At 36.2% G+C, this 25,251-nt stretch overlaps 1 protein-coding gene across 1 annotated transcript in view; it reads right to left on the bottom strand.

The window, feature by feature from the left end:
• LOC150079425 (uncharacterized) overlaps positions 1-25,251 on the bottom strand; it is a 227,770-nt gene that overhangs the window by 139,984 nt on the left and 62,535 nt on the right. Inside the window, exons 8-10 of the mRNA XM_090383066.1 lie at positions 13,151-13,289; positions 6,463-6,530; positions 2,140-2,248 (exon numbers count right to left, since the gene is read on the bottom strand). Coding sequence (XP_090239192.1) covers positions 2,140-2,248; positions 6,463-6,530; positions 13,151-13,289 — 316 coding nt within the window. The remainder of the gene's footprint in view (positions 1-2,139; positions 2,249-6,462; positions 6,531-13,150; positions 13,290-25,251) is intronic.

Here is a 25,251-nt window from a genome sequence, read left to right as displayed (position 1 = left end):
TTCAGTGTCATCATCTTATAGATCAGAATTCCATGGAATTTATTCAATTTAAGCTTTTGTATGTTAAATGGTGAAGTTTTTATGCTAATTTTCAGAGCTATTTTCTACTGCCACAAGGACTGTAGCTAAATACAGATTTCAATGGAAGCTGCTGGGGGTTTAGGGGAGGTTTTTTAAAAATAAAATTTCTACTTGTTCTTAAAGGAATTGCTCTATTTATTTAATCATAAAATACTAAAAAAATATAATCATCATTACTACCAGTGTAACAATAAAATCTCAGTAAATCATCCTGGTATATTGGGTGGTTGTGTGTCCTTTAGACCATTCTTGCCACACCTTCACTATGGCAGCCCTTGAACAGCTGACAATGCCTGCAGTTGCTGAGATGCTGGCATTCTTGCCTTTCTAGCACCACAAATCATTTCTCCATCAGATCCTTCCCTTTTTTAAATTGGCTTTGTACTGATGAACTGACAGGCACTACCTGTGCTGTCACAATATAATGCTGTGCTGGTCAGTGATGTCACTCCTAGGTGCTGCAGGATGCGTCCAATCTTGGAGATAGAAGTGGTCATAATGTTTTGGCTCATGAGTATACCATAAATGTACCTACTTGCCAAAGGCTCGATTCAATATTCACAGCCATAACAGTATAGTCTAGCATTGCCACCAACATCAAACCCAGCAATGCTGATTCATAAAGGACCTCTTGATTAATATTACTTATCTTATATATTACCCTTCAAAGTAATATATAATCTTGGTTATATATTACTTTGAAGGGCAACAAGATTAGTGAATGGAACAAAGGGTTGCTCTTACGAAGAAAGGCTTAAGTTTTGCAAATTACAATGTCTGGAGACTAGGCACCTGCAAGGTGATCTGATTGAGGTGTATAAAGCCATGAATGGTTTGAGCATGCTCGATGCTGACGGGATTCTTCCTCTTGCTCAGAATAATCGCCTGAGAAGGCATAAATTCAAATTGAGGAAAGACAGTTGTAGAATACTTGTGCGGAAGTTTGCCTTTAGCCAATGGGTGGTTGATTGTTGGAACAAACTTCCATCTGTTGTTGTAGAAGTTGATAGTTTAAATAGATTCAAGGCAGAACTAGACAAACATTTGGAGCGAGTGGATGGGTGAAATGAGAAGGGAGTGTGTTTTTTTTTTTTTTTTTTTTTTTTTTTGGCTGATGCTATATAAGCTTTCATCATCACGTACCTTTGTTAATGCTAATCTTTCAACAAATTCATGGAAAAAGTTTGGAAAAATGTAAAAATTCAAGCAGTCACACTAAACATTTCAAAGGCACATTTACAACTCATTCTACTATAATGCAACATTTCATGACAAACATTTCAGGTTACATGCTTATATATTTGACATTTTGTTTGCCATTACATGCACAAAACAGACACACTGCCATATTATACTCTTTCTCAATAGCATAATTTCAATTTATGGTTGCCCAGAGCACAGGCTGCATATTTTGATTTTTTATATACTTTGAGTGAAAAAAATGATATACAGTTCCTATATATATGAATTCTTACTATGCATACTATAAACAATGAGTGAAAAAAAAAAAAAAATAGAAAGCACTAAATATTGAAATAAAAATGGAAGTTTTAAAGTTCTGGCTTTCCGATATGGATCCAGACATTGAAAGAAATTGCACATTTATAAGAAAATTGGATGATCCAATGAGCGGTTCCAGATTTATTTTAGAACAGAAAAACAAAAGCGAGTTAGGCAACTAACCTTACATTCATTATATTAAAAAACTGGCCCAAGAAGATTCCCCCCCCCCCATCACACACCTCGGATTGAAAAATTAGCCACCTAAAACAAAACAACACTGCTCATATATTTTATTTCAATAAATTTTTATTTAATAGTCTTGGAGTTTTAATATGTTATTTACCAATCATAAGTAATATGTACTGATAAAAATAAGTTTGTAAATAGGTAATTATCAACAATTTATAGCTTTTATGGAACCTGTCCCTGAATGATACTTAAAAATGTCCATGCTATAAAATGTGTTTCTACTATGTACAGTTTTTCAGAACGCATGTTACGCATTACAGCTGGATGAGTTTTATTCGTTTTATCAAATCAAGGATAGAAACTTACGTTTTAGTTTTGGGGGTGGAAATGATGGTTTGCTCCTAAAATGAATTTTTTTGTAAAAAGGAATTCTACTTTCTCCATTGATTGCAATATCCTGAGCTTCATCTGCAGGCTGCAATAAAATTAAATGAATGCATTAAATCTTAAAAAATGCAAAAAAAGTAACAGAAACAAAAAATTAACCCAGATCTTTTCCTAAATAATATATTTCAATTCCATACGAATATTATAAAAGAGATACAATGATAGTTACCAAACTATATATAAAAATAAAATTCTACTGATTACAATGAACGCATTTGTAGATGTAACTAAAAGTATCACATATCTGTTTAGCTATTTGTATAAATCCCAGCATACATATTACTAGGATTGTTGCTTGCTTTCTTGTTGCCAAAGACAAAAGTTTCTACTCTTAGAGTAGGTATTTCAAGATACCACCTAAGTTTTTCTGTAGTCTTTTTCTTAACATTATGAGTTTTTCATTTCCTTTCAGATGCTATTTCATACGAATATACAATCAATTTCTGATGGAGCAAAGCCAATCTAAGTGGAGTTCCTGTGCATAAAAGGAAAATAGTTTATTAAAAATAAATAAGAACTGCTTGCCTTATATAAAATTCAATTTATTCTTCTTGCCAGTGCTTTTTTTTGTGACGGTACGCAACGTACCGGCACCTTTATTAACAGTGACGTGTGACATTTGGATGCAGTGCACTTTGAAATTTGTAATATTCCGTAATTTTTTTTTCACATGTTTATCTACTATTCAAATAAACTTAAAATTATTTAACTAAATTTACATTTTTCACTGTCTATTGTTAAGATATTTTCTATATAAAACTGTATAACCATTTTTATAATTCTAAATTACTCAGTCGGACCTCTGTTTAATTATTTTGAATTCCCCTTGGAAGTTAAATTTAAAATAGTTTCCGTTGAGTGAGAAAATTTTCATATAGCGAACGGATTAGGAGCGGATGAACTCGGTACGCCCTGTTTGCAGTTCTGGCCTTCAAGCAATTTAGGCAATTAGTGCTGCTGCGTGAATTAAGAGAGCTAAAGGGATTACCATTCTACAACTTAGTGGTACAGTACCTAGTAAAAACTATCCGACCACCCGTCCCATGTACAGAGAAGTCGTGCTGGTCTGCAGTGAGCAGATCAAGGGCTATTCCCAATGGGCTCTGGTCCACCATTTCCCATACAGGGGCAATATTCAAAAAAATTCAAAGTTAGATTTTTTAGCGCGTTACATTTTCGATATCTTGATGCAGGTAAAATTGAAAATATTCGAAAATTTTATTCAGTACAATACACAATTACATTTACTTAACAAAACATTTAATGAGATTTTTTTGATAATTAACAAAATTTAAAATGCTGTTTTAGTTCACTTTTCGGGCTGGCCATAGGTTGGACACCTTCGTGAATCAAATGTAAGCACCCCGTTCGAGAATTAGGAGAGGGTGATTTTATTTTACCTCGACAAATAATCATCTGACGTTTCGCGGAAGTGCGTTATCCACATTTTTCCATAAATTTTCCCTATCTCTGTTTACATGGTCACAGTACCTGAATATCCGGATGACACTGACATTTTTGACAGTTTAAAAAAAATAAATAAAATAAAAATTCAAATTTAACAACTAGTGACAATACTGATGACGAGAGATGGAAAACGAGGACATTGAAGGTATTAAACCTTCTAAACATGAATTGTTGGCATTTGGTGAAAATGAACTTAGAAAATTGTCAATTAGGTTACGGTTAAATGCAATTTGTGGATTTCAGGGTTACCTAATTGAAAAGATGGTTTCGGAAGAATTGAAAAATTTGATGGACGCTCTGAGTACGATACCAATTTCACCGAGTGAATGTGAATGAGGATTTTCAGAAATGAATCTGATTGTCAGCCCAACCAGAGCTTCGTTGATGACAAAAACAGTTTCTTCACTACTGTTTCTTAAAATTGTATGCCCACCACTGACCCGCTTTGATCCAGCAAAATATGTCGATTCGTGGCTGCTCCGAAAACGTCATTAAGAAAGAGACACACAAAGAGGAAAAAAAGAAGAAGTCAGCATAGGGTGTTGGATGAAAACTTAATAAAAGTTTGGAATATTCTACAAAAACTTTATTATAAAATTATTTTTACTTACGTTATTTATTTTTACTTATTATTATTAGGGACCATAGTCTAGCGAAGGACCCTTAAAATGTCACTCAGTTGTCTGCTTGTCACAGCATTGTATCCCTGGAACCACTCAACCTATTGACTATACACTTAAGGTGGTAGAAAATGAAAAGGACCTGGGAGTAACTGTGCAGTCAGATATGAAGTTTTCTGAGCAATGCAGACAGGCTGCCAGGGCAGGTCATGGGGTGTTTGTTGTCAATGATATACAGGAATTTTGCTAGCAGGGAAAAGGAGGTGATTGTCCCTCTGTATAACGCAATGGTCAGGCCATGCCTTGAGTACTGCGTGCAAGTCTGGAAGCCTCATTTTAGGAAGGATGTAGCTTTGCTTGAGTGTGTACAGAGAAGGTCAACAAGATTGGTGAAGGGATCCTCTTACCAGGAAATTGAGGAAGGACAGATGTAGAATAGATATGCGGAAATTTGCCTTTAGCCAGTGGGTGGTTAATTGCTGGAACAAACTTCCATCTGTCATTGTGAAAGTTGATAGGTTAAATAAATTTAAGGAGGAACTGGACAAATATTTAGAGGGGATATTTGTTTTGTAATTTTTTTTTTTTTTGGCTGATGCTGCATAAGCTCATACACTTGCTTTCTTGCATCACATGCCACTACTACTATTACTACTACTAGAAATTTTGCATGGGTTTGCACATCAAGTGGGCCAACATAACGCCATATTGATCATTGTTGACAAAAATTTGTCTGAGAAATGGAGGGGGGGTTAAAATGTGGGGGGATAAAAATGTTGTCGACAACCTATAGCTACACTGTTGGAAAGAGCTCAACAATTGTGTTTAAAATATTTTTAAAATTAAAAATGATGGTGCCAGACAGGAAAATGTGAGTAATTTTCATGACCCCTCCCTCTATTTCTGTCGCTAATGGAGCTAAAAATTTAAAAATCACATTAGCTATGCATTAATCGATGCTTATCAAGGGAAAACTATTCCGATTGAACTCTATCATTTATTTTTGTGTTAAAATTAAAAAAACTATTTTTTATTGCGATAGCGCGCTTCTTTGTATTAAGTAACTCTCCTTTTGGTGACAGAAAGGTTGCTAAATAGTTAGTTAATAATTCTATAAAGGTCATTTATAAATTTTGCGACCAGAAGTATTTTTAACAATTTTCAAAGCTGGAATTGTCCTGGCAAGGAAGTACTCAGAGAGCCAGTGTTGAGGCGGTGGTGGTGGAGAGGTGCCTGCGCGGGGTCTTGCACGGCCCTCACCTGCCATTCGCTTCTCCAGGAAGAAGTCAGAGTTGTTTCTCCCACCCTTGGCACTCACAATAACTGGAAAGACACAAATAGACAACGTTTTCGTTATTTCCTAAGTTTTAGGCCAAGCTGGGGCACTAGAAACTTTTTTCAGTTACCATAAAGCACTCTATTTGAGATACTACACTAATGACCATTCGTGTCATCCTGAGCACCCGGTACTCAGTAGTTGACCAATTTATTTACTTATTTTATTCACATTTTACTTATTTTTCTATATATACTTGAATAATTAATTTATACTTAATAATCTGTGTTAATATACTAAATTTGTTGTTCTTATTCCAAAAACATTACTACGAAAGTAACAATATCAGGGGAAAAAATTTTTTAGAGTACTTTTCATATCCTTTTAAATTTCAATTTCTCCTGATAGCAAAGAATGAGTACCAGCACCTATTTTTTTACAAAAAAAGCACTGTTCCTTGCACAGAATATATAAACTCAAAATTAAAACAAAGATTTCATGGATGCATCCACTTCTTCAATGTCTACTATAGGGAAAGCAATGCATTAAACTACAGTAAACACTGAAACAGATTTAGATATACCTGCAAAAATTTGGATCCAACTTTAAATTTATCCAAATTTAAACTTTATATTCTGTCCAAGAAGAATAAATTGAATTTGATACAGGAAGAGTGCTTCTCATTTAATTTAATGATGATTTGTTGTTTTGGTGATTTTTGTGCTAAAAGATAGCAGCTAAATGTACCTTCCTTTATCTTGTGATCAAGGAAAGCTAATTTTCTGAATAAAACAATTCTGCTTTGTAATACAAGTACCACTGCATTCTTTGCAAAAATTTTAAGTAAACTTAATTTTGAAAATCAATTAAGAATCTTACCACATTTTCATTTATATCTGCTTCATATTCTTCATCAGATGCATAATTTCTTATTCCTAATGGTGACTCTAAAATATACATTGAGGTGCAAAGAAAAAAATGTTAGCAGCTATAATAAGAAACATATAAGAATACACACAATGAAACATCAGTATAACACATTCCAACATGTCAATTTGTCCTGACCACATGCAGTCCTGCCATATTTTGACCAACTTAATATAAGTAAGAGATAATGAGTAAAAATCAATTACGTTGTCACATTCTTCCACTGAGATAATAATTTTAGAATGGAATAACTTTTGAACGTCCTGAAATCCAAAGACTATCATTTCTAATGTATTTTCCTCATAACTCAAAATAAAAATATACAACTGAATGTAATACACTGAAATGACAGAATTCGTAGGATACCTGGTTCTTGGGCAATGCAACGCTGTCACCCCTCTCACTGGTGGACGAACCCACCACTTGGCACGTATATTGGTACACTGCATTCATGTAGACGGTAATTTGATGTCAGTATCAATAAATATCATGAATTAACCAACTTTGAAAGAAGGATGATAGTGGGTGCCCGACGCATGGGTCACTCTATCGCAGAGGTGGTACAGAAATTGCACTATCCCTGTTTGACAGTATCAAGAGCGTATTGGGAATACACCATTTCCAGAATAACATCTCATCGTGGGCAGCGCTGTGGGTGAAGAAAGGTGGTGAATGAACGTGGCTGTTGATGTCGCCAGCTGGCTGAAACAGTGCCGCTCACACTGTTTCAGCCAAGTGGAGAGCAACAGGGGCACAAATCACCACTGATTTCAACGAGGGATGTGCCAGAAATGTCTCCACCAAGACCACCAGGTGATCATTAGCCGCAATAGGCTATGGGAGCTGCCGACCCACCAGAGTCCCATTGTTAATTAACACTACGACACAGGCTCTATGCCACAACTGGCCGAAAGAACATCGGCACTGGATGATTGGAGATGGGTCTCCTGGTCTGATGAGTCCCATTTACAGTTATTTCGAGTGGACGGGAGGGTGCGTAACCACACGAAGCTATGCAGCCATCATGTCTGTTTGTTATTTCTTATTTGGTTTTTTAGGAGCATTAGCAACTAAGGCCATATTGCTCCGGGGATATGCGGTGGTCATTCCGACCTTTTCGCATCCTCCGTATTTGGTGGTCATGGGCTCGAACCCCAGTCTAATCAAGAAGCGTGTGCTATGCACTGCTGCTCCTGCCCACCTGGCTATGGAGGTGCCTAGCCATCATGTCAACAAGGAACTGTTCAGGCAGGTACGTCTATATGGGACCTCTGGTATGTTTAGATGCAATTCTGAATGATCCAGGTTATGTATCCATCCTTGCAGACCATCTGCATCCCTTCATGGTCATCATGCACCCACAGGGCAATGGAACCTTCCAGCAGGACAATGCACCTCCCCACAGAGCAGTGGTGACTAGAACATGTTTCAAAGAGCATTCTGCAGATTTTATCACCATGGAAGATGCCATGGAAAGGTCCATTTGAGCTTTGGATCCTCCACCCAGGAATGAAATGGATTTGTGGACGGCGGTGCAGCAAGCAAGCAAGCATGGATGGAAATACCTGTGGAATGCTTTAGTTTTGTATTGACTTATGTGAGTGTCCTATCAAATGCAGAAATGTTTTCTTCTCTGCCCATTTTTCTTTAGAATTCACTGATTTCAGCTGTACAAGTTCAAAATTGCTATTTTTCAGTATTTGTATTAGAGAAGTAGTGTTGACAGAGTTGTTTCTTCTTTGTGTTAATTTTCTTGATTGCTCACTTTCTTTAATTTTCCCTACAATAAATAGTTTTATTTTTAATTGTAGAAATTAAAGAATGATTTAATTTCCAATTTTGACTACATTTATTCAGAAAAACTTCTGATATGGTATCTTTGTACAATTTCTTGTTCAGTTTGTAGCAATATGCAAAGATGATATATTGCCCAGCTTTCATTCAAACAAATACTGAAAAAATAATGTTCAATATTGAATTTTTCTTTTTAATCATTTAACTTATGCTCTCTAATCGTTTTTTTTTTTTTGAAAAACCCCAAACACAAAAGGCATTAGAAAGTATAGTACAGTCAGTCCTCATATAACGCGTATTTATGCTAAATGAATTCAATCATACATGATTTATAAATAGGAGAATGACGTCACATATAACATAAACCAAATTTGCTTATGCATGATTAGGTTTTTCATTTATAAGAAATGGCGGTTGAACACGGCGGAATCACAACAGAGCTGAACACAACACTTACTGTGTTGTTTTACTCAGTTGCTACATGTGCACTGCTTTGTTTGTGTGTATTAAACATGCCTCCTCATTTTTGTTCTTTTTATACGTAATTGTGCTTTATTTCCTAGAAATGAGTAAAATACTTGAAAACAGTGTGAAAAAGAAGCATAAAGGTGAAGCTACTGCAGGTTCAGAGAGAAAAAGAAAAGTGGCTAAGGTAAAGAAAGACAACACAAGAACCACGGCAAACTACGGGGAACTTGCCGGACAAACTGGTTTGCTGCTACCGCAGTTTCTCCCTGCATTATCGGTAAACAGATGGTGCATGTTATCAGTAGTGGCAACAGAAGTCAAGAATGATATATTGATTGACATGTTGATGTGACAGATGAAGTTAGGAAACCTTATTTTCTAACTTAAAGTTTAAGGTTAGGTTAGGAAATAGCATAACCTAACCGACGAGAACAATTAGAAAGAATGCAGAGAAAATAAAAGCAACTTTTATAGCAGGAACAACTCAAAAGTGTAACAAAAGACATTAGATCAAGACACAAAGAATTGGATTGGATGGAACATCTTATCTATTTGGATAGAAGATCAAACGAAGAAGAGATCAGGATAAAAGCAAAAGCATTAGCAATATTTTATCACGTAAAAATTGTAATAAAATAGATAAGTATATTATTACAATTATTTATCATGTTTGGTAATGTTCTGGTTACAAATGTGTGTTAAACCTTGGGTTGTCAGCATTTAACCCTATTTTTCCCATAAGGCCTGTTATTTATATTGCTCGAGGGTTTCTAGGAACACAACTACCGTGTTATACAAGGACTGACTGCACTTAGCACTGTGAGTGGATTCAAGGTTGAGAAGATAAAAGAAGATACCTGCTGACATTAGACTGGAAAAAATAAATAAAAAGCACATGTTCGGCTCTTATAAGAAAGGGGGAAATTATAGAAGCCAATTCAAAAGAACAGTGCCCATGGAAGTATCTATAGAAGAAGCATGAAATCAGAAACAGAACATCTAAGAGACAGAGCGGAAAGACTTTGTAAGAAACAGATCATTAACCTAAGTGCCCTCTTTTGAATGGAGTCTAAAAGCCTGAGAGAAAAGTTATGAGGCAACACCCCACATGTGGGACCAATATTCCTAGCAGAGATATGTGGTAGGGCAGATTTGAGATTTATACAGAGTGAGTAGTTGTTTAGAAAAAAAGTAATGCTGAGAGCAAAAGGGAAAACTCAGTTTTTCAGATGCAGAGGAAGCAATATTTGTGATGGACCTATGACAATAGATATTAGAAGTCAGTATAATCCCTAGTAGAGATATGTGATCTTGTCTAGAAATCTGAGTGTCGTCAAAGAAAAGCATAGGAGCAGAAGATTCCTTTTTGTAAAATATAAGACCGAGTTTTATAAGGATTGAAATTAACTAAGTTATCTTTCACCTCACTGGAGAATTACCTAAAGATCAGCATTTGAGGAACTAGTAGTGTATATTCGAGAAGATACCAAATTACAAATAACAGTTAACAAACCATAAGATGGAAGCTTATTTAGAAGACCTTTATGCCAAACACAATCAAAAGCCTTTGAAATGTCAAGAGCAAATACTCAAGTTTCAAAAATAGGACCCATTAGTCACAGAGATGAACAACTTCTCATCTCTGATGACATGCATTACATGGCCTTTTCTGAATTTGCTCAAAAAACTTTTGAAACTAGGAGAAGCAACCATGCAGTGATAACCTAAACTGTGACACCTACTGATAATAACTGGCCTGCTAGAATGTTTTCCACCCAGTGCAAGTACAAAAGGAAATGTCTTTGATGGAGTGTATGTTAAGTGTGAGTGAATGTATGTAATAATGTAGTCAGCGTTGATATATGTAACTCGCTGGGTAGGAAATGAGTTCACTTACATTGAAAAAAAAAAAAAAAATTCTATAAAATGTGTGTTAAAAAAGGAATGTGTATACCTATGTATCTGTAAGAGTGGAAGGTGTTTGTAAGGTTTGAACATACAAAGAGTGTGTAGCATTCTGGCATGTGGGTGTGCGTGTTTGTGTAAAAAAAAAAAAAGTATCTTTTCAGGTTAAGATGTACAAATGTGAATGCAAGTAAAGTCACCTGTGCAAAATATGCAGGGGCCAAGTGAATGTAGTTGTGATGACTCACAAAAAAAAAAAAAAAAAAAAAAAAAGTGTGGATGTCTTGATAGTTGTTTATTTATGTGGTACCTGTGTCCTCTCTCTGAGTGTATGATGATGTATGAAAAGAGATACGAGTTAGTAATTGTTGTCCGTTCTTACCTACCAGTCTGACCCTAAATGAGTAATAATAATAAAAAAAAAAGAAATGTGTATACCTGTGCATCTATAAGTTGGACACTGCTCAACATATGAAGAGTGTGTGTAGTGTTCTGGCAGGTTCCCCCTACTTGGACTGCAGTGGGAGCAACCTACAGGGAACCACCCATGCCTTGCTGATGCCATGCATCCTCTATTTTGAGGCATGGTGTGGGAACTACTGACACTGGCTACAGCTAGTCTGGCTAGCATGGGATTTCATGTAGAGCTGCACTATGTATCCACAGAGTGGACCCCCCCTCCCCACACACACAGAGCACTCTGATCTTATGATTTACTTCCCCACATTCCCACCTCCCATCCCAACATTTTGCCTGGTGGATCCTACCACCACAAACCTTTTACTTTTCCTTAACACAGGGGGTGCTAAGGAAAAAGGGAGGGTTGAGTGGGAGACGGCAGGGAGTGGTAATAAATGGACACTGCTCTACATGGACTAATGTTATTAGCGGAGTCCCCTGTGTTCGGTGCTGGGTCCATCGAAATCATTTATCAATGATTTCGATGAAGGTATATCAGGCTTAATATCCAAGTTTGCAGATGACACAAAGGTTGGCAGGGTTGTTAATGACACTAAAGGCAGTATGCTACTGCAACAGGATCTAGAAAAGTCAGGCAGATGGGCTCAGAAGTGGCAACTGAAGTTTAACATTGACAAATGCAAAGTACTCCATATGGGTAGCAGTAACCAAAGAGAAATGTACTAACTGTGTGGTACTATGCTCAGAGAGGTGGAGAATAAAAAAGACCTGGGGGTAATTGTGCAGTTATATATGAAGTTCTCTGAGCAGTGCAGATGGGCTGCCAGAGCAAGTCATGGGGTTTTGTCAATGATATATAGGAATTTTGCTAACAGAGACAAGGAGGTGATTATCCCTTTGTATAAGGCAATGGTCAGGCTACACCTTGAGTACTGTATACAGGTCTGGAGGCCTCATTTTAGGAAGGATGTAGAGTTGCTAGAACGAGTACAGAGAACGGCAACAAGATTGGTGAGAGGAACAAAGGGATGCACTTACAAAGAAAGTCTTAAGTTCTGCATGTTGCAGCATCTGGAGACTAGGCACCTGCGAGGTGATCTGATCGGGGTGTATAAGGCGTTGAATGGTTTGTGCAGGCTCAATGCTGACGCGATACTTATGCTTGATCATATTAAGAACCTGAGGGGGGGGGGGGCATTGATTCAAATTAAGGAAAGAATAGATATGCTAATATCTATTCTTTCCTCAATTTGAGGAAGTTTGCTCCGCATTCTTCTGAATGGAAGAATGTGGAGTTGTAGAATAGATGTGCAGAAGTTTGCTTTTAGCCAGCAGGTAGTTGATTGCTGGAACAGACTTCATCTGTTGTTGTGGAAGTTGATAGCTTAAATAAATTTAAGGCTGAACTAGACAAACATTTGGAGTGACCAGATGGGTGAAACGGGAAGGAGTTTTTTTTGCTGATGCTGTATAAGCTTGCTTTCTTGCATCATATGCCTCATCAACTAATGCTAATTTAGCCATTATAATACCAATAGTATTGTAAATTCTATTAATGTAGGGCAGCCTATCATAATTTTTAAATATGATATATAAAGAATGACTTGCATGATTCTTTTTTCTATTCTCCTCTTTATGATAGACAATGTTTCCTAATACCTCAAAACACAACTCCCCATGCCAATTTCTCTGACAACAACAATGAAAACCTAATCCTGATTTAACTTTAGGATTGGTCAATTTTATTCTTTAATGTATCATACAGCAGAAAAAATATCGAGGAATTTTAATTTACTTTTTATATGATGGGTATTTCTGAATGGGATATTATAAAGTTATACATTCACTTATTTCAATCTGAATATTTCTGGCTTATTACAGTGGACTTTCCACTTTAATCCATATCTCTCTATCTCTATGAAGCTTGCAATTTCACATTATTTTTATAATGAAATACAATAGGTAAATCATTAAATTACTTATTAATTAACAGCTTAACACCAAGGTAAGCTGGGCTTTTATTTAAAACCATTATTTTTTTAATAATACTTACTTCTTTTAGGTGATTTACCTTTCATTCGGTTAGCATTATTTGCAAAATAATTGGCATTGGCTCTCTGACTCTGCTTAATTATTTGAGAAAAATTCATCTGTTCAGGAAACTGGAGATAATATTCAGGAGTCTTTCCTCTCTAGTTAGAATAATCACAATAATATTCAAAAATTATTTTACTACACTGAATGATGAGAGAGATGAATCTCTCATAGAAAATAATCTGAATTGTGGGATGATGAGTGAGAATACAGTTTAAGTAGCTTGTAAGTAATAAAATAAGTTTATATGCTCTTTAAAATATGAGAATTATTCCAGATTCATTAAATATATTTGCACCTCCAAATAATAAAGACTTTTCCGCATTATGGAATGCCTTGTGATTTACTATGTGCTGATGTAACTGTGATTCTAGGTATGACCCAAGATGGAAAACAAGAAGCACAGCAACATCAATAAGGATGATAAAAACTCATTACAATATATTTTGGGAAGAATATAAAATACGTCAAACTTCAAGTATTTACTAATAAAAAACAAATTCATAAAATAAGCTAACAGAATTAAATCTTGAAGAAAAAATTCAATGAACAGATGTGGTGGGCAATCCTTTTATTAAAAGGTATTTTGAATCCATGAAACAAACACTCAAAGCAGTACTAGAGGCAAACAGGATTGACAGTGAATAACACTGTCAGGTATTTAATCCAACAAATAAAAGCACTGTTCAAGCAAGCAGAAAAGTTAGAAGGATAAGCAAAAGTATCAGAATTAGAAACAAATAGAAGGATATAAAGAAAATAATTTTATATCCATATCAGAAACAACCAGAAAAATATTTACAGATAACTCCACAATTATGAAATAAATTGAAGAAGGAATGGTAGAATATTAGAACAGTAGTGAACAAAGCTGAATGGCTGAGATATATGGAACAAAGAAACTGTGAGATGCAAAAGAAAGTGAAATGACCTATCTTAAATACATACAACAAAGAAATCATGAAAATAAGGAACAAAATAAGGACAAAAGAATTAATGTTAACACAACTGTCTGAAGAATTTATAAAGAAGCATAGGACCAGTGTTCATGATAAACATTCAATGCAGTAATTAGAAATCTGCTGTCAGCACTTGTAAATTTATCCATAATTCACAAGTATAAACAGAAACAAGTATATATTCACAAGTATAAATAGAAAAAAACTATTGTTAATCAACCAAAATTCCTCACACCACCAGATATATATCATGTCATGAAATTACATGTATTCTGAGGATGGTTTGTTTTATTTGCAGGATGTTAAGGATTTGAAAGTATACAGGAAACCCTCCACATCTACCTTAAAATTGAATAATTTGATTTAAAAAAAAAAAAAATAAATAAAACCAAACTAAACTTTTCAAACTGAATGATACATCTATTATACTATAATGGGAATTTATCACACAGTTATACTTGTAGAAATATAGCACATACCTGCAATATCTAATATATATTATATAATGGATTTCATGAAAAAACATTACTGGGAAATGTGTGGTGCAATGGATGTGTCATACACTTAACAGGTTTGTCTGCTGGATGGTGTTATAGTGCAATGTGCTGAATTCTTTTTTTGGACTGTATAAACTGTAGAACAGGCATTTTCCTTTGCCAGTAGTGAAGATCAAATTCTGCCAGTACTGAGTAAAATTGTCATTGAGACTTTGCATGTGCTTCAACAGGTATAAAAAATGGTACTGAGTCAGGCATGTTTGCGTGGCACAAAAGATTTTCTTAAGGCAGATCTCTACTGAAGATGAAAAGTGCTCCAATTACTCCAGTACTCTCAGAGTACCTAGTAAGATTGAAGAAGAGTGGGTAGTACAGGCTGGCCTCGAATAATGCAATTAATTCATCCCACGAGCACATTGTGCAAAACGGAAACACGTTAATCAAATATAATAATCAATAGGAAAAATTATAATTGGTTCATGACCTTCAGGAATGTCCATAAAGAATTTTAAAAATACCTTATAAATAACTTTTTATCTGTATATGATGTAACAGATAATGAAAATAATTATAGAATTAAATGTTTATTGCATAAAATACACAATGAAGAAACTACTTGTTAGGGAAATATTTAAACAGAGTAATTTGAACAGTGTTGGCTTTCTTTTTTCATCAATCAATTTCCAATAGCTGACAACGTTCTCTAGGCTCTGACAAAATAAACATCGCAACAAACCTCAAAACTTTTGTTTGAGGTTAACATTTTCATCTGGCTCATTTAAAAATATTTTTTATTTTGCATTTAAAAATTAGAATTTTTAAATGCAAAATAATTTTTAGAATTTAAAAATTAGAATTTTTAAATTCTAAAAATTAGAATTTTTAAATACAATCTGCGCGTGACTTTAATAGTGGAAGACAAACAAGAAACACATCATAAAACAAGCATATATAATCTTTTAAGGGCACAAAAGGTGATATTGTTGTACACGTTGGCACCAATGACATTAAGAGTAGGAGATCTGCAGATTTACTTAACAAGTACAGGTCAATGTTGCAAAAAAGTTGTGACTCAGGGTTAAATTTGAAAGTGTCTGCAATTCTGCCCAGACACAATGAGAGCCTTGTCAATCAATTCGGCCCTGGAGGGAATGTGAAAGGCTCAAGGGGTAGAATTTTTTTCAGCATGGTCTGTGCTTGTTAACAGGAGAGACTGCTTCTACAGGGATGGGATACACTTAAATAGAAAGAGTGCAAGAATATTTGCTGATGCTATCGGGGCAGTGTTAGGTGGGTCGGAAAACTGCTAGCTTGGGGGGATTCACAGACTAAAAGGTTAAAAGTAGCCGCAGGCAGAGGTGAAGGTGATTCTTGCACAACTTCTATTAGAATAAGTAGTGACCTGGAGCGAGGGGTGCCGGGGGTTTCAGGGACTGATGGCAGTCATCGTGAAACAGGTGGGTATATGGGATGTGTCAGGGTAACTAGGAATAGGAATAAGTGCATATATACCAATGCTAGAAGTATAGTAAATAAATTTGAAGTGTTGGTCAAGACATCAAAGGCAGATATTGTTGGGATATCAGAGACGTGGTGTCACACTGATATTAGGAATGCAGAATTGGAATTTTTGGAGTACAGTGTGTACAGAAAGGATAGACAGATAGGAAGGGAGGAGGTGTCATGCTGTTAATTAAGAAAAACATAAAATCAAAAGAAGTGCATCCAGTTGATATAGATGAACAGTGCACTGTTGGGTCAGTTTGGTGTGACAGAAGCACTGTGAAAGCAAAAATAAGAGTAGGAGTGTGTTATAGGCCTAATGACTCGAATGAGTACACTGAACAATTGTACAGAGAAATAGAGTGGGCTAGTAAATCAGAATGTTTTATAATGGAGGATTTTAACTTCCCATATATTGACTGGAATTTGTGGATTGGTCACTCACACACTAGTAAGACTTTTGTGGATTTATTGGATGATTGTTTTCTGCAGCAGCATGTTCGACAGGCAACCAGAGAGGGTAATACTGTTGATCTGGTTATCAGCAGTGATCATTCATGTATTAAGAATTTGCAGATAAAGGAACTGTTTGTTTGTTTGTTTTTTTTTTTTTTTTAGGAGCATTAGCAACTAAGGCCATATTGCTCCGGGATATGCGGTGGTCATTCCTTGACCTTTCCGCATCCTCCGTATTTGGTGGTGACGGGCTCGAACCCCGGTCTAATCAAGAAGCGCGTGCTACGCACTGCTGCTCCTTCCCACCTGGCTACGGAGGCGCCTATATAAAGGAACTACTTGGTGGCAGTGATCACAGTGTACTGAGGTGGGATTTACTTAAAGGATTAATTACAATCAGGGGTAAAGGAAAGGGTTTTTGCTTAAGTAAAGGTGAGTACAGTGGTCTCCGACAGTTTTAAATTCTGTACAGTGGGTTCAACTGACGATGTTACCAACAGTAAATTCTAAGTGGGAAGCATTCAAGGAATTAATCGTGGAAGCTACTAAAAGTTTCATACCTATTAAGAAATACTGTTCAAGGTTTAGGCCTAAATGGTTATCAAATGAAATAATGAGACTCGTGACAGAAAAGAAAAATGCATGGGATGCATAAAAATTATCAAGCGACTCAGAAGCCTATGGCAGATAAAAGCTAGTCTGTAATAAGGTCACAAATGAGGTTAGGCAGGCGAAGGCAGATTACAAGAAATCTTTGGCAAAGGATGCTAAGAAAAACAGCAAGGATTTATTTACTTATATAAACTCTAAAAGGAAGGGGATGAATCTGATTGGTCCACTTGATATCGATGGTTCGACTGTTGATGATCCTGCTCAGATAGGAAACAAACTGAATGAGTATTTTGCATCTACATTCACACATGAGGAGTTATTAAATTCTGTGAAAATGGCAGAAGGTTATCAAATCGTAGCAGGGTGCTTAATGATTTTGTAATAACTGGGAGCAAAGTGGAGGAGAAATTGTTGAAGTTAAACATAAGAAAGGTGGATGGGATCTATCCAGTTATATTAAAGGAGGCAGCAAAGAAACTAAGCAAACCTTTAGCCATAATTATAAGAGCATCCTTGGACTCAGGGGAGATCTCCACGGACTGGAGATGTGCAAATGTATCCTCAATTCACAAAGAGAGATCAAAGGGTGACACGAGTAATTACAGACCAGTTAGTTTAATTTCTGTTCCGGGTAAAATAATGGAGTCACTGGTTAAAGATGCATTGCAGGATCATCTAGACAAGACTGCAGCAATATTTCAGACACAGCATGGGTTTGTTAACGGAAAGTCTTGTCTGACAAATTTGATAGGATATTATGATGTGGTTACAAAGGAACTGGATGCAAAAAATAATTTTTTTGCATCAAAAAATATCATATATTTGGATTTCAGGAAAGCTTTTGACACTGTTGCGCATGAAAGACTATTGTACAAATTGGAGCAGAATGGTATTAAGGGTAAGTTGCTACAATGGATAAAAGGATGGTTGAGTAGAAGACAGAGGGTGGTAATCAATGGGTGCTGCTCTTCATGGACTAATGTTATTAGTGGAGTCCAACAGGGTTCGGTGTTGGGTCCACTGTCTTTTGCATATTTATCAATGATATTGATGAAGGTATATCAGGCTTAGTGTCAAAGTTTGCAGATGATACAAAGGTTGGCAGGGTTGTTAATGACAGTAATGGCAGTGTGCTACTGCAACAGGATCTAGATAATTTGGGCAGATGGGCTAAGAAGTGGCAACTGAAGTTTAACCTTGACAAATGCAAAGTACTGCATATGGGTAGAAGTAACCTCAGAGAAACATACCAACTGTGTGGTACTACACTTAAGGTGGTAGAAAATGAAAAAGACCTGGGAGTAATTGTGCAGTCAGATATGAAGTTTTCTGAGCAATGCAGACAGGCTGCCAAGGCAGGTCATACGGTTTTGTCAATGATATATAGGAATTTTGCTAGCAGGGAGAAGGAGGTGATTGTCCCTCTGTATAAGGCAGTGGTCAGGCCAGGCCTTGAGTACTGCGTACAGGTCTGGAGGCCTCATTTTAGGAAGGATGTAGATTTACTTGAGCGTGTACAGAGAAGGGCAACAAGATTGGTGAGGGGAATGAAGGGATCCTCTCATACATTTATATGTTTCTATGTGTTAGTTAGTAAGCAACAGGTTTCATTGTTTAATTAAGCAAAGCACAACTTCATTGCCTGGTGGTATCATCGTTTACCCATGAAATACATTATTACTATACAATGTTATATATAATGTACAGATGTAAAAATAAATATTTACATAGGAATGTAAATATTTATTTTTACATTTGGCCACACTGATTTGTAATACTCATATGTTGGGTGCAGCAGAGGTATAGCAAGTTTATATGACACTCAGGGTGCAATGCAGTATATTTTCACTCCCTTTATGTAAATTATTTAAATACAAAAATAAAATAATATTAATTTAGTTTTAATCACAAAAGAACACTTTACAAGCATAAAACAATGTCACACACTGGATGATTAAAGAAAAATCAATGTATTCATCATTATGAAAGAAATATTGTAATAAATAATGATAAATTCTATAAATAAAAAATATATTCTAAAGATTAATTTTCCTGCCTTTAATGCTATTAGTCAATAATATCACTAATCCTTTAGAGTTTATTTTTCTACACTTACAGGACCAGATCACTAAGCTGATCTTGTTCCACTGATGGTCTTAATTAGATATTCAAAGTATTTTTGTTTTTCAGGTTTTTTTTTTTTTTTTTTTTTGGTAGTTGGCGTATTGGCTTCTGTGGCCATAATGCACCTCCCAAAGTTTTTGCAGTACTTTGATCCAAGCCCGAGGCGGGATTCGAACCCGCGACCTTTGGGTTGCTAGGCAGGCACTTTACCCACCCAGCTAGCCCGGTCGGCTGTTTGTTTTTCAGGTGGTCTCCAGAGTTCCACCCTATATGCTGCAGTTTCATCTCTAAGACATATATCAAAGCCGGCAGTATGTGAAAGTGTGTGTGTATGGTTCTGTTGAATGTTGAGTGTTGGCACTGCCGATTTTGCAGCCAGGGGGTGGGAGACACCTGGCCCCCAATCACCATTTTGGTCTTAGATAGGAGAAAATTCTCATGGGCACCCAGTGGCATTTGTCCCCTACTGACCCCCCCCCTCCCAACCACTATGCCACTGGCATGCAAAAATGAGTTGGCCTGTTTATGGTTTAATATAAAATAATCAAAAACTGCACATCATGTTTTCCTTCTCAGAAAATGGTTCCAAATAATTCAGAATTCTGATATAGTAATTGAAACTTGTTGGACAGTTTCTGGGTGTTTCTCAACAAACAAGTAGATAAAAGAAGTGAGAACTTTTACCGGGTGTGAAAAAGTGTGAACTTAATGTAGTGGGCATTAGAGTCCGAATCAGGATTTTATCAGATGCTGAGGGAACTATTTCCAATTATCTGTAAATGCTGCAGAACACTGTTGCCCACACTTAGAAATTATCATTTCATCATAACTTGGAAAACATAAAATGGCAACAGATAATACTCCACTAAATTTCAGAAGAAATATTTGTGCAATCTTAAAAATAATTTTTAAAAATGAATAGGATGTCACGAGATAACTGAAATGTGGGAGTTATATTCTTAGTCACATAGCACTCTGTGATTATGCAATTTGGAATATAATCAAAGATAGAATCTACAACCAGAAACCTAAGACTTCTATCACAAGATGACCCTAATATGGCAAGAGTCTGAGAAATTGAATGATAACATGTGCTATATGCTATTCAGTGGTTCAAATATATAATTTGTGTTGAAAACAACAAAGGGCACATTGAACTATTTTTGTTCCTTATAGAGCGACTTTGTCATTCCTCATAAAGAAACTTATGCTGTCATAATGATACATTATCCAATTAATCTCACTGCACTACAATGCAGAAACAGTTGATTTCAATGAGCTCTATAGGTAGTATTATATAAATAAAAATATATTTCTAATTGTTAAAGTAGTCTATAGTGTTATGTGGGTGAATAATATATAAAATCATGAGGATGTGAGTAATAGAACTATTTTTTTAAAAATTCTTTGAATTTTGTATATCATTTCCATCTATTGCTTTTTGCCTCAATTGTTGTTCATGTGTGAAAAACTCTGAAATGGGACTAGTAGGGTTCATGCAAAGTGAAAAAGACTGGTTACAGTGGTATATCCATGACAATATTGCAAAGCACAGTGTTACAGAAAAACACTGAAAAAGCCATAAAACGACAGAGTAATTGGGGTTTAATTGAACAATAAAATCATAAATAATATTGTATTACTATAATGACAGAAAAAATTAAAATGCAATATGGATAGTTGGAGATAAACACCAGAATTATATACAGAAAGTGGTACTACAAATTTACTAGTTCAAAGATGAAACCAATAATTAAACAAACAGAATTATGCATAAAAAGCTAATAGCCAATGTTTGCAAATGTATCAGTATGTTTTTTTTTATTTATTTCGCTCTGTTTCGTTTCTGTAATAGTATTCGCCATGTAGTGCAAGGAAGCCACAGGCTTTTGCTGCAATGGCAAAAAAAAAAAAAAAAAAAACCACCAAGTAAATAAGAAAATACAAATTATATGATTGATTCCCTCCGCATACAGGTAACTATCCAGTTGACCTTTGAATTTATTCAAACTGTCAACCTCAACTACCTATGAGGGCAACTTTTTCCAGAAATCAATGACTCTCACTAAAAGAAAACTTCCTACAATCCAACATCAACTCCTGTAACTTGAATTTATGACCCCTAGTTCTGGAATTCTTTATAACAGCAAAAATTCCACCTTCATTCATTTTACTAATCCCTCTCAGAGCCTTATAAACCTCAATCAGGTCACCTCTGAAGTGCCTGGTTGCCAAGCTGTGTAGCTCACATAATCTGAGTCTCTCCTTGTGTGGTCATCCTTTTGCCAATCTCACCATTCGAGATGCCCATTTTTGGACACTTTCAAGAAGCCCAATGTCTTTTTTCAGATGAGGTCTCCATACTTGAACACAGTATTCCAAATGTGGTCTTACAATCACCTTATAAAGTGGGATTATGACCTCCCTATTTCTACAGGATAACATTTGATAAATCACCGATAAGACACCATGTGCTTCCCTGGCTGCCTGTTTACACTGTTCACAAAACTTCATATTTATCTGTATTGCAACTCCCAGATCCCTTTCCTCCTCCACTGTTTTTAATTCAACCCCAACAAGTGTATAATTTATTTGTGGATTGCTATTCTCCAAGTTTAAGACCTTACATTTAGCAGCATTAAAACATAGCTGCACTTCTCTGACCATCTCTGAAGTATATTCAAGTCATTCCTGAAGGAGTGCTGCTTAGCACTGATTATTAATGATTCTGCCAATGTTTAGGTCATCTGCAAATTTTGACATCACACCTTCTCTCCCTTTGTCAATGTTATTTATGAAAATGATAAACAATAGTGGTCCAAAAACCGATCCTTGAGAGACCCCACTCCTGACGTTACACCAACCTGAAGAATATCCATAAGCATTAGCATTAGTAGAGGCATTTGATGCAAGAAAGCAAGCTTATGCAGCATCAGCCAAAAAAAAAAAATAAAATAAAATAAAAATAAATAAAAAATAACCACTTCCACTTCACCCCTCTGTTCGTTCGAAATACCTGTCCAGCTGAGCCTTAAACTTATTTAGGCTATCAACTTCCATGACAGGGGATGGAAGTCTGTTCCACCAATCAACCACCCGCTGGCTAAAGGCAAATTTCCTCATGTCTATCCTACATCTGTCTTTCCTCAATTTGAATTTATGCCCTCTCAGGTGATTTTTCTGAGCAAGAGGAAGAATCCCATCAGCATTAATCATAACCCTCTGCTTTCTGCCATCCATGCAGTCGCCCAGCAATCCATCATAGAATCTTGCCAGTAATCCCAACCTGTTCAAGTTTATGAAGTAACCTCTCATGAGAGCCGAGTTAAATGCCTTACTAAAATTCAAATAAATTATGCCAAAATTGTTCTCTAAATCGAGCTCATGAGTAACTGTGTCCAAATAGCCTACTAAGTTAGTTAAACATGATTTTCCCTTAACAAAGCCATGTTCTGTGTCCTTCAGAATGCCATATCTATCTAAATGTCGCTAAATTGCAGTCTTGCCTCTAAGATTTTTCCTACCATTGAAGTCAGACTAATTGGTCCGTAATTATCAACTTCACTCTTAGAACCGTTTTTATGTATTGGTGCTATATTGCCATTTTTCCAATTCAAAAGAATCTCTCCTGAGTCCAAAGATGCCCTCATAATTAATCTCAATGTAGTAGTAGTAGTGGCATGTGATGCAAGAAAGCAAATGTATGAGCCTATGCAGCATCAGCCAAAAAGAAAGAAAAAAAAAAAAAACAAAAAAAAAATCACACCATTCCCTCCAAATGCCTGTCCAGTTCCTCCTTAAATTTATTCAACCTATCAACTTCCACAATGACAGATGGAAGTTTGTTCCAGCAATTAACCACCCGCTGGCTAAAGGCAAATTTCTGCACATCCAATCTACATCTGTCTTTTCTTAATTTGAATTTATGCCCCCTTAGGTTCGTAATCTGAACAAGTGGAAGGATCCCATCAGAATTCAGCGTGCTGAACCCATTCAAGGCCTTATACACCTCAATCAGATCACCGCGCAGGTGCCTAGTCTCCAGCCACTGCAATTTGCAGAACTTAAGCCTCTCTTGATAAGAGGATCCTTTCATTCCCCTCACCAATCTTGTTGCCCTTCTCTGTACATGCTGAAGTAAATCTACATCCTTCCTAAAATGAGGCCTCCAGATCTGTACACAGTACTCAAGGTGTGGCCTGACCATTGCCTTATACAGAGGGATAATCACCTCCTTTTCCCTGCTAGCAAAATTCCTATATATCATTGACAAAACCCCATGACCTGCCCTAGCAGCCTGTCTGCATTGCTCAGAAAACTTCATATCTGCCTGCACAATTACTCCCAGGTCTTTTTCATTTTCTACCACCTTAAGTGTAGTACCACACAGTTGGTACGTTTCTCTGGGGTTACTTCTACCCATATGCAATACTTTGCATTTGTCAAGGTTAAAATTCAGTTGCCACTTCTTAGCCCATCTGCCCAAATTATCTAGATCCTGTTGCAGTAGCACACTGCCATTACTGTCATTAACAACCCTGCCAACCTTTATATCATCTGCAAACTTCGACACTAAGCCTGATATACCTTCATCAATATCATTGATAAATATACAAAACAACAGTGGACCCAATACCGAACCCTGTGGGACTCCACTAATAACATTAGTCCAAGAAGAGCAGCACCCATTGATTACCACCCTCTGTCTTCTCCCACTTAACCATCCTTTTATCCATTGTAGCAACTTACCCTTAATACCATTCTGCTCCAAATTTTACAATAGTCTTCCATGCGCAACAGTGTCAAAAGCTTTCCTGAAATCCAAATATATGATATCAAAATTATTTTTTGCATCCAGTTCCTTTGTAACCACATCATAATATCCTATCAAATTTGTCAGACAAGACTTTCCCTTAACAAACCCATGCTGTGTCTGAATTATTGCTGCAGTCTTGTCTAGATGATCCTGCAATGCATCTTTAACCAGTGACTCCATTATTTTACCCGGAACAGAAGTTAAACTAACTGGTCTGTAATTACCCATGTCATCCTTCGATCCCCCTTTGTGAATTGGGGATACATCTGCACATCTCCAGTCCATGGGAACCTCCCCTGAGTCCAAGGATGCTCTCATAATTATGGCTAAGGGTTTGCTTAGTTGCTTTGCCGCCTCCTTTAATATAACTGGATAGATCCAATCCACCCCAGGTGCCTTTCTTATGTTTAACTTCAACAATTTCTCCTCCACTTTGCTCTCAGTTATTACAAAATCATTAAGTATTCTGCTACAATTTGATAACCTTCTCCCATTTTCAAACCTTAATAATTCCTCACGTGTGAATGTAGATGCAAAATACTCATTCAGTTTGTTTGCTATCTGAGCAGGATCATCAACAGTCGAACCATCGATATCAAGTGGACCAATCAGATTCATCCCCTTCCTTTTAGAGTTTATATAAGTAAAGAAATCTTTGCTGTTTTTCTTAGCATCTTTTGCCAAGGATTTCTCGTAATCTGCCTTCGCCTGCCTAACCTCCTTTGTAACTTGGTTACAGATCAACTTGTAGCTATCATAGACCTGTGTCACGTGTTAATTTGTATGCATCCCATGCATTTTTCTTCTCTGTTACGAGTCTCATTAGTTCATTTGACAACCATTTAGGCTTAAACCTTGAACAATATTTCTTAATAGGTATGAAACTTTTAGTAGCATCCACGATTAATTCCTTGAATGCGTCCCACTTAGAATTTACTGTTGGTAACATCATCAGTTGATTCCACTATACAGAATTTAAAAACTGTCGGAGACCACTGTACTCGCCTTTACGGAAGCAAAAACCCTTTCCTTTACCCATGATGGTAATTAAATCTTTAAGTAAATCCCACGTCAGTACACTGTGATCACTGCC

This window comes from Mastigoproctus giganteus, chromosome 10 (assembly GCF_048544385.1).
Source record: "Mastigoproctus giganteus isolate SK-2022 chromosome 10, ASM4854438v1, whole genome shotgun sequence".
Taxonomy (NCBI): domain Eukaryota; kingdom Metazoa; phylum Arthropoda; class Arachnida; order Uropygi; family Thelyphonidae; genus Mastigoproctus; species Mastigoproctus giganteus.
This window is presented reverse-complemented; position numbering and strand designations above follow the sequence as displayed.